The sequence below is a fragment of the Hibiscus syriacus genome, unplaced genomic scaffold (genome assembly GCF_006381635.1).
Source record: "Hibiscus syriacus cultivar Baekdansim isolate YM2019G1 unplaced genomic scaffold, ASM638163v2 tig00110503_pilon, whole genome shotgun sequence".
NCBI classification, from domain to species: Eukaryota; Viridiplantae; Streptophyta; class Magnoliopsida; order Malvales; family Malvaceae; genus Hibiscus; species Hibiscus syriacus.
The window spans coordinates 60633-70940 of record NW_024062764.1 but is presented as its reverse complement, the minus strand read 5'-3'; the positions used below and the strand labels follow the sequence as shown (position 1 = coordinate 70940).

The 10308-nt window shown below is 34.3% G+C and overlaps 1 protein-coding gene across 1 annotated transcript; it reads right to left on the bottom strand.

Annotated features, from left to right (window-relative positions):
* Nucleotides 1-4785: 4785 nt before the first annotated feature.
* On the bottom strand, nt 4786-10033 carry LOC120129642 (cycloartenol-C-24-methyltransferase-like). The gene is made up of 14 exons (XM_039147101.1): nt 9970-10033; nt 9749-9863; nt 7715-7781; nt 7306-7379; nt 7130-7214; nt 6987-7042; nt 6478-6532; nt 6135-6182; nt 5880-5963; nt 5663-5779; nt 5497-5580; nt 5289-5414; nt 5090-5187; nt 4786-4991 (listed from the first exon to the last, which is right to left on the bottom strand). Exons 2-14 carry the CDS (start codon nt 9829-9831, stop codon nt 4928-4930), a joined length of 1041 nt encoding a protein of 346 aa, XP_039003032.1. The 5' UTR covers nt 9832-9863; nt 9970-10033; the 3' UTR covers nt 4786-4927.
* Nucleotides 10034-10308: the final 275 nt, after the last annotated feature.

Sequence of the window (10308 nt, the reverse complement as noted above, 5' to 3'; positions counted from 1 at the left end):
ACAGTGTACCGATTTCTATCATATCTGACAGAGATCCTCGATTCATTTCCCACTTTCAGAAAACCCTTTATGATTCCCTAGGCAATAAGCTCAACTTCAGTATCGCTTTTCATCCTTAAACAGACGGTCAGTGAGAATGTGTCATTAAGATCTTAGAGGACATTCTTAGGTGCACCATCATAGATCTTGAGGGTAGTTGGGAGGACCACATGTTATTAGTGGATTTTGTATACAATAACAGTTTTCATCCAAGCATCTAGATGACTCCGTATGAGGCCTTATATGGGCACAAGTGTAGAACTCCACTATGCTGGACAGAGCTCAGTGAGGTAAGATAGTGACTCAAGACTTGATTAGAGAAACCAAAGAGAAAGTTTGGTTAATTCAGAGCTGGTTGAGAGAAGCCTTAGATAGGCAGAGATCTTGTACAGATCTGAAGCGTAAGGATATAGAGTTCGCAGTGGGGGACAAGGTATTCCTCAAGGTTTCCTCATGGGAGAAAATGTTTCGTTTTGGACGCAAGGGAAAGTTGACCCCACACTTCATAGGACCTTACTATGTATTGGAGAGGGTTTGACCAATAGTTTAACGGTTAGTCTTACCACCAGATTTTGAGCACATTCACAATGTGTTCCATGTATCCATGCTCAAAAGATATCATTCTGATCCATCTTGTGTCATACCCCTAGAACAGATCGAGGTAAGCCCATACATGACCTATAAGGAAGAAATGATCAGAATCTTAGTTAGATATGTAAATGAGCTAAGGAAGAGGATGATTCCTTTATTGAATGTGCCATGGAGGAACCATGTCGTTGAGGAATCAACTTAGGAAATCGAGGAGGAAATACAACTTCAGTACCCTCACCTCTTCTATCTAGGTAAATTTCAAGGATGAAATATTTTTCTAGGAGGGGAAATTGGAACACACCAAAACTTGGGTTAATAGTTTCGGGTTAACCCGAGTAAGTTTAAGTAAACCCATTAGCCATGTAGGATGTCATAGACCAAGTGAGTTTTGGTTTGGGATTAGTTTAAGACCAACATGAGTTGAAAATTGGTGTTTTTGATTGGTGACTAAAACTTGGAGGACAAAGAGAGAAATTTAACCATTTTCTTTATAAAGGTTGAAATCTTTAAATGTTGGTGAGGTCACCCATTGATTCCTCTTTTCAATCCTTTAGTCATTTTCTTCTCCCAAAGAGACTTCATGCTTCTCTTCATGTTTTTCCTCAAGCTCAAGATAGAAAAGATAGAAACTTTGAGGTATTATAGTTGTCGTAAGAGAATTATAAGTGAGAGAAGTTGGAGAAAGCTCCAAGATTAAGGGGAAGAAAAAGCTCAAACTTAGTTGAACCTTGGGTGTTTCCAGCAGCTAGGGATATCAAGGTAACTTGCTTCTAACTCAGCTCTACCACAAGTAGGTCATTAGATGTGTTTGGGTAGGTTGCATGAGTTATAAAGCATGTTCATGCTAGAATTCAATATTCAGTGTTTTCCAGCATGTTTATGGACCTTTTATGACCCCTAATATAATACATAACACTTTAATAAAATTGGGGGACCTCAATAGGATATTTATAGATATTGGGATGGCTTTTTATGCCTAAAACAGAGTATTTATGTGTATGAGTATCGGTACTGAAAGAACAATACCGATAATGTTCTTTAGTTGTTAAAAACAAAAAAGTTTTGGGCTAGGAATATCGATACTCATGCAATGGGTATCGATATTATAGGTAAGGTATCGAGACTAATGGGTGGAATCAATACTGAGAGCACTTAGATAATTCCATAATACAATTTTGGAATCGGTACTCATGGGAATATTGATACAAAGGGTAGAGTATCGATACTCCCCAACAGGGGTATTGATTCTGAGGTATTTTTCAAAATATCAAAGACAAATTTAGTATCAATACTCAGGAAAGTATCGATACCCAAAAGTTAGTATCAATACCGATAAACCTGTACCGATACTGAGCCCCTACGAATAGTTTTGGGCAAGAAACCCAAGAGCTTTAAGGGGTAGAATTGAAAGACCCAATTACAACAGAATGTCATGTAATAAAACTACAAGTGAGAACATTAATAACTCGGAAACAATTAGAAATAGTGACAGCTAGGATGACAAAAAACTAGCCTTGCTTGAAGCTCGAGACACATTCAAGACACCCGAGTTACTTTAGCAGATACGATCGTACAATTCATATATCTAGTCAGTGCCAAGGCACTTCAATTGTCGAATGCAAGTAAATGCCCAAAGACTAGACGGAGTAAGTTGGCGGGTGTATGTTTCTGGTGCATCTCCGAATCTCACCAAAATACCCAAGGGTATTTTAGGAAGGCTAAAAGGGTGTGTGAGCTCTGAGATGTAAAACCCTTAGCCGCACCATGATGTCTACCTCAACATGATAATTCAACATGTCCATGTCTTCTAACCTGTGCCACTAGGATGCATTTAGTGCATGCATGTAGTATAGTACAATTATAGTGAGGCACTGAACTCGTAAGCTCAACGTTCGGAATATGTTTTTGTGCGCTGGTTCTTAGGAGGTCGTCCGAGGAGTGTTATCGTCACCAGATATTCTAGCATAATCGAGACACCGAAGTACGTCTTGATTTAGTTTAGGGGGCATGTACTATTGTAGACCCTTTTTGTATTCAGATATAACTCTATTTTGGTTTTAAACTCGGTGTATTTATTCTGGATGACTGGGAGCTCCTCATATTTTTGTAAACTTTGGATTACTACATTTTGTTTTATTTTACTTTAGATGGATTTTATATGGTATTTTGCAGTTGTTTTAAAGAAAAATTTTGGGTAAGCAACCTTGGTGGTCCCGTCTGACATCATGATCTAGTGATATTTGGGTCGAACTGGTTTAGGGTGTTACACTATATTTATATGTGTTCAATTTATTATTTATTTCTTATATTTTTTTGGGTATAGTACACAGTTACCACCAAACATTATGTGTTGTATCGTTTATACTACTAAACTTATAATTTTGTCAATTATAACGTTGAAATTTGATTTTCGTTTCAATTATACCATAAGACCATTGAATCGTTTAACAATCAGATCAAAATGATGTAGTTTTGGTGAGGTGTCTACTTCGATAACCGTTAGTCACGTCATCAGCCGTTAACAATTTAATGATTAAGTAGTATAACTGAAATGAAAATAAAAGTTCAGTACTATAGTTGATAAAATTGAAAGTTCAACGGTATAAACGATAAACGCCTAAAGTTCAATGTTATATATGATGTAGTTTACCCTATTTTTTTGGGGAAAAATTGGATTCTTTTGAATTTTCAGTGAGTTCTTCATCTTTGTACGTTAGAAATCAAATGAAATTTTTAAGTTTAATATAAGTGACTCAATTTATTAAAATAAAAAATGAATAATATAATTTGATTAAATTCGATCGTTATAGCTTAAATGGAAACAATTTTTTTATAAATTCTAAAATATAATATTAATTATATCTAAAAGGTAAAAAAGATTCTAAAGGAAGAAATAGGACTACTTCTAATGGGTCTAAAATTCATTATCTAAGAGTGTACGAGGGAACAAAGATGAGTATCTTACCAATAGAACAAATATACTTATTCAAATGTAAGTAAAAATCAAATTTAGTGTTGAATTGAAAATTATGCATGAGACTTTAACCTTAACTCATACCAATATACTACAAAATATTTTTATACTAATGTGGACAGGATGATTATAAAATAATATATATTTGAAAAAGTCTCAAACATGTGATAATGAATGTTTATATACCTACAAACATCGTATTTAAACATGAAACCTCAAACAATCATTCTTTTAATCACTGAGATCTCTTTAGCCATCCCTTTAAATATTTCATTAACTAAACCAAGTCATTTCATTTTTAAAATGAAAAAAATATTTTTTTAAAACACCATTTTCTTTTTAAAATAGGATAAATTATATCAATGACCACCTTAACTATGGAGTTGACGTCAATTTGACCATTTTTAAAATATCGTCAATATGACCACTTAACTATTTAATTTGTTTCAATATAATCACCTGATGTTAATATTTGATGAAAGTACTAATGTGACAGTTAATAATGTTACAATTAATAATTGGTATAATTATATATTTGGTCCTCAGTAGTTACATATTCTATGAATTTAGTCTTAATTTTAATTTAATTCAAAAAAAATAAACCAACCATCCATAAGGTGTCATGTGTATATTTTAATCAAATCCTTATTTTATATAATGAAAATGATTTTTAATATATTTAGGTCAAGTCGAGTCAAATGTAGATTTTAATCTAAAATATCGAGTTAGATTTCATATCGAGTCAGGTGCCAGTTGATGACTTCAATTTTCAAATCGACCTCAAGTGAATAAAAAATCAAACGCGACCCATTACTATCCCTAAGTAAGATGTTCATTTTTCACAGACGTCGACGAGCTGTAACCAGATTCAAAGCCACAATTTCATTATCCAAAAACAGACATCAAGTTTTAAAGATGACAAGAGACCAACGAACGAGACAAGGGGAGCAAGCCAAGAAAAGAACTACCTTAGGTAGACATGTTTAGGGACTAATATGGAAAATTGAGGAATTTAAGGGTCAAAATTAGACCAAAAGATGTATATCTGGTCAATTTTATTTCCACCATTAATAAGTTAAAAGTATATTTTGAATTTCTCTCTTTTAATAATTCAAATGAGTATTAGTCATCCAGCAAATATTCAACAAAATAGAACATCAAAAAAAGATAAAAATACAACAATTTATGTTTCAACTAATTCAGACGGTAGAAATCAAAGTAAACACGAAATCTCTAAAACTATTACGGATAATGAACCAAATAGCCAAAATTAAGTTCAATTTGGATAAGATTCATTCAGTTTTCACACCCTACATTGTCGGATCACTGACTGTCCGAAAGCGGTTTACGGGCCAAAAAGAAATACATAGGCGTAAATATCTCTTTCCTGAAATCGAAACGCATACCATCAGCAAACTAGAAAACATTCTCAAAACTTACCATGATAAAGTAATCATGGGGAAATAGATTCATAATGTAACTCACCTGCCACCTTCAACCAGCCCTTCCGCACCTTTTTCTAGAAAATCGTGAACCCTTTGACTTCCCTTCGGAGCAAATCCTACAAATTCCAGAGCCTTGACCTACAAACAGACCGATGCGATAACCGGTAAGACCTTATAATCTTTAATATTGAGTCCATAGTTCATGAGAATGGAAAGGTATGGTGCTTGGTAGCTTTTACCATATTTCTAGTGAAAAAGCGTCCAAGAGCTGTTAGACGGAAGCTACTCAATGAGAAATGGTTTTTGTCTAACGGCAAGTACCATGGGACAGGGGAGTCGATAGCAAGATCTTTCTCCCAAATTACCTAGAGTTAGATAAAGAAAAGATTACCAACTTATAAAGGACTAAAAGGGATGGATGGAGGGTGGAGACAGGTAAGAGTTCACCTCAAAACCAGCCTGTTTTAGAGCTTCCAGGCACTTTCTAGTCAACCTGATGTCCGGTAGACCATCACCAATCTCGATTTCGGCCTATATAAATAAAACTTTCATTTAAGCTAAACTCACGGATGCACAACAAACAGGTACATTTTCAGCCCTTTAAGATGCCCACCTTAATTTTCTGATGTTCTGCGTTATTTGGATCGAAAGCATCTGTCATGCACCACTCGTCCGCAGCAAAACACTGACCCGGCTTAAGGACTCTGTAAATCTCCTTGTAGCATCCATACTATGTCACAAACAGTCAAATTAATGAAGTGGTGTAACATGAAAACAATCAAGTCAAAACAAGGATCTTGATTGTGATGGGGAAATTTAAATTGACATACTGCATCTGGAGCATGGCAGGTAGCTTCAATTGCATAAACTGCATCAAAAGTGTTGTCAGGAAAAGGCATCTTCATAAAGTCGGCCTGCATTAGACAATAACAATAAGAAAGTCGGTCGTAACAATGTTCTGCATCATAAAAAAAAAAACTTAATTCCAAGCTAGTGTGAAAAAGAAATATTAAAGGAATAATAACAACATAATGTAAACTCGAGTGAAAGAACAATAAAGAAATTTGACACAGAAAATTATGAACCTTCACAAAGTCACAAGTCTTCTCCACTCCAGCAGTGCGGTTTAATTCCTGTAAAAGATCACATTTTTAATTCAAAAAATGAAGAAAACTTTATGGTAGTTGAGCCAAAAACTATATAACCACGATCCATCACTATGTAAAAGGAGAACTTGAGAAATTCTTAAAATATTATTCATTTTAATCAACCCAAAGTGGCTAATAATAGATCCAAAGATCAATAAACTTACAATCAGAAACAAGAGTGTTTAACAAAAAGAAAAAGAAAAGAAAAGAACAGCAAGAGAAAAATACCATCTGCTGCATATGAATTAACATTTCTATTTTAGAATGAAGAGATATTCACCTTTCCTCTCGTTATTTGATATTCATTATTGTTTAACCCAGTGACAGATGTAGAACTGCAGCAATCACCACAAAAAAAAAAAAGTTAAGTTCTTCAAGATATTTTTTTAAATAAGGCTATAACTTCTCATAATTTATTCACAAAATATATTGCCACAGCTACAGAACTATCCAATAGCACAGGGCAATGGTTCAACAACAGCTATGAGTCAGCTTACCTTACAAGATAATTGCAACATTTTCCCTCTAATTTGAACTTATTTAATCAACCAAAAGAAAAATAAATATGTCTCTCTCTATATAGAAAAGCACAGGCTCAATGAACAAAAACTGAGATCAGATGACTCAAGTCTCTATGCTCATCCATGATCCATACACATACACAAATATAACAATGAAAACTAGCGTAATCAGCAATAAAGGTGCACAATAGATACAATAAACGAGGGAAAAAACAGAAAAGGAAGAAGAAATAAAGCAAATAAGCATTGGAAACAAACTGCTATGCACCTGAATCGAGCAATTTCTCTAAGTGGTCCACCAATTCCACATCCAACATCCAACACCTAAAAGAAAAGTAAAAGCTTAAGTAAAAAAAAAAAACTCATAATTCAATTGCTTCATGCTCTAAGCCTCTAATGAAGTGGAAAAACCTTTTGTCCAGGCTTCAAGCCAAGTTGTAAAGCAAGAAAATGTTCATGCCTCTTTATGCTTTCTTTGAGAGACTCCCCGTTCCATCTGCAGAAACAATGATAATGATCAGCAGTGTCATAAAAAAGCAACTGCACTATCTTCCTTGCAGACAATATAGAAGTGAATGAATGGATACCTGGCAGCAAAATGGAAAGATTCACCCCATCCAAACTCATAAAAGCTGGTAACCAGATCATAGTATTTGTTAACCTGAATTCATAACATCATATGAATTTTTGCCCATGCAATCGAGTCCTAAACTCCTAATTTAACGTTATCATTCCAGTAAAGATGTGAAGGAGAATAAGGTATTCATTAGTTTAAGACAAAATGACAGGTATCTTCTCATCATCTAGCTTGATGAAATTAACAACTAGATCTGCCAGTGTAAGTAACACAGTCAAGTCAACCAAAACAATAAAGCAAATATCCAAACACCTCATTCATAATTATTTGCAGAAGTTGAAAATGAGCTACACTAAGGAATCAGGCAGCAGGTTGGAAGCTTCATTGATTGCAAGATTGGAAAAAGAAGCTATTCTAACCATGTCAGTGTAGTTGGCCTTTCTCTCTTCCTCTTCACCGCCAAAAAGGACATGATATTTCTCGTACCTGAATCATTAACAGGATATTATATGTCATTTCAGAAGCACTTACAAAAGTCTAAAGAGTAAAAGAATGTATTTCAAGTGATCATGCATAAATGCAAGGATACCCGTACGAATTTTAAGCATCTACTTACTACCCTAGGGTTTTGGTCACCATGCTGCAGAAGATCCATGTATGGTATGCAGTAGCATGTGCACATATGCTTTATTTTTGTTTAATGAATTACAATTATTTTGTTACATACTATCAATGACTTCCAATAAATTTCACTGCACAACCCTTCAGTTGGAGTTGGGGATCTTTACATGATTACTATTTTGCTTTTAGAGTAAAGTTCAGGGTTCACTACTCTTTGAATATAAAGAAAACTGGGTTCAGAGAAACCTATATGAAATCTTGACATCTTATGATGACAAAAAAAAATTATAACTTCTTTAGTAAATAACAAGTAGCAACCATAATAAATAGCCCCGCCAGATTATTTTTCTTCATATATATGACAATCACCATTGAAACCCAAAGGGACGCTAACAACAAAATCCCAAGTCTGCAGCTTTTTTTTTCCTATCCCAATATTTCGATACCACTCCAATGTTCAACTGATGATGCAGCTAATTAATTTTTAGTAATTTAACTTTTTATTGTGAAATCTAACTCCATATGTTCAACAATTCCAAAATTCAACCAAATAACTGCATAACCAACATTAGCATTTAACAAATCCCCAGAACTTTTATTTAGCCAATTTGAAGACCCCACCCCTTTTTAAAATGAGAGGATATAATCGATAAACATCCACCATTAACTTAAGAAATGGAATAAAAGAATTCATGCCGAGGCAATCCACATCAAGATCAATGTTTAGGTTAATTTCAGAGTTGGTGTGTAATATAACAAACAACTTTTTATTCAATCGATTAGAGGGAAGAAGAGGATAGAATTCCCGAAAAAAAATAAAATAAAGATGTGATCCATCGGTATGCTCCATGATAAAATAAACAAATAGTAAATCAGCAAGCAGTTAAGTCCAACTGAAGTTAGACATAGTTAATGCTCCATGTTAAAAGAAACAAATAGTAAATCAGCTAGCAGTCAAGTCCAGTTGAAGTTGGACACAGTTAATGGTCCATGATAAAAGAAACATTTAATGAATCAGCTAGCAGTCATATCTAGTTGAAGTTCGACACATTTATATTTAATTCACATATTATATAAAAATAATTTTAAGCCACATCTTGCTTCTTTCAACCAAATCCGTCACTTTCAAAATGTTTCAGAACGAAATAGAAAAACAGTTATCATTCATGACCCAGTCCATGTTCCATAGAGTTGTATAAATTTACAAATATGGTTGTGTAGCCACTTGTGAGTAAAAGACAGTCAACATCTGGATGTGACTGCATTCTACCGGAATGTTTCATGGGACCAAATATTAAAGAATCTTCTACTTGAGAGATGGGAGATGAAACCCATTATAGATATAAAATATGAGCTTGATATGTGCAAACTAGCATCATCTAAGAGAGAAAGGATATGCTAATAATCTAAACTAACTAGACGATTGACAAATTATGGTTGACTAGTAATCCATAAAGTAAGAATTAAGCATTTTACTTAGAAAGCACATAAATCCAGTTTCATTAAACATCAGACTATACACCTGTGAGGCCAATTCTAAATCAATCTTGAATTTCAAAACGTTTAATCGAGATTCAATCTATCGATATCATTCCGTCACCTACTAACATCTAACGGGAAAAATATTTGAAGAAATGGTTAACGTAATGACGATAATGATAATTTGAAACTCCATCAAATACATTGAAGACGTTTGTTGCAATCAAAATTATATTTGCAAGGCACAAAAACTAAAAGGGAAGGGATATAGGAAAGATGAAGCATAAACGTAAAGAAAAACAAATTAATGCAAACATTCCAAAGACAAAATAAAAAAAAAACGAGAAGAATACTTTTCAACAGCAGAAAGGACTTCAGTTTTATCGATCTTGCCACCAACACCAGAAGCCAGATCAAATGCACCAGCCTTCGACATTCTTCTTCGTCTTCTCACTCGTCGCTAGATATCTAATTCAAAAAAGAAGAAGAAGAAATCATTAACAAAGTTAATTCAAGATTCCATTGAGAATCAGATTCTATTTACCGGAGAATAGCGGAAACAGATCAAATGCACCTTTTGAACTTGGAAAGCAAAATCTATTGAGTAGCTCCTGCAAATGAGAATGTAGTGTCAGCTATAATAAGTGTACAGATATGCCCAACTGCACACAGCCTTTTATTTAATGTGTGAAAAATCATAGGGCAGGCATTGGGGAAGGGGTGGGGCAGGATACAGAGTTTTGGTTCTAGGAGTAAAGGTACTCGAATTGTTCTTGTCGATGTCCCTTAGGCGAGCCAGACCCTCAATCCTCACCCGTTATAGGCTTAAACGAAACGATTTTAATTTGAGGTGGCACATTTTTAAATCCTCACGAAGACATAGGGCATATGAACCCTGTAAGCTACTTGTTAG

Excerpts from the sequence above, each read along its gene's own strand:
- LOC120129642 (XM_039147101.1), bottom strand. The coding sequence starts at position 9,831 with ATGTCGAAGGCTGGTGCATTTGATCTGGCTTCTGGTGTTGGTGGCAAG. Across the intron at positions 6,533-6,986 it reads AGAGAAATTGCTCGATTCAG|TTCTACATCTGTCACTGGGT; the intron begins GTGCATAGCAGT and ends TGATTGCTGCAG. Across the intron at positions 4,992-5,089 it reads GGGCTGGTTGAAGGTGGCAG|GAAAGAGATATTTACGCCTA; the intron begins GTGAGTTACATT and ends TTTCGATTTCAG.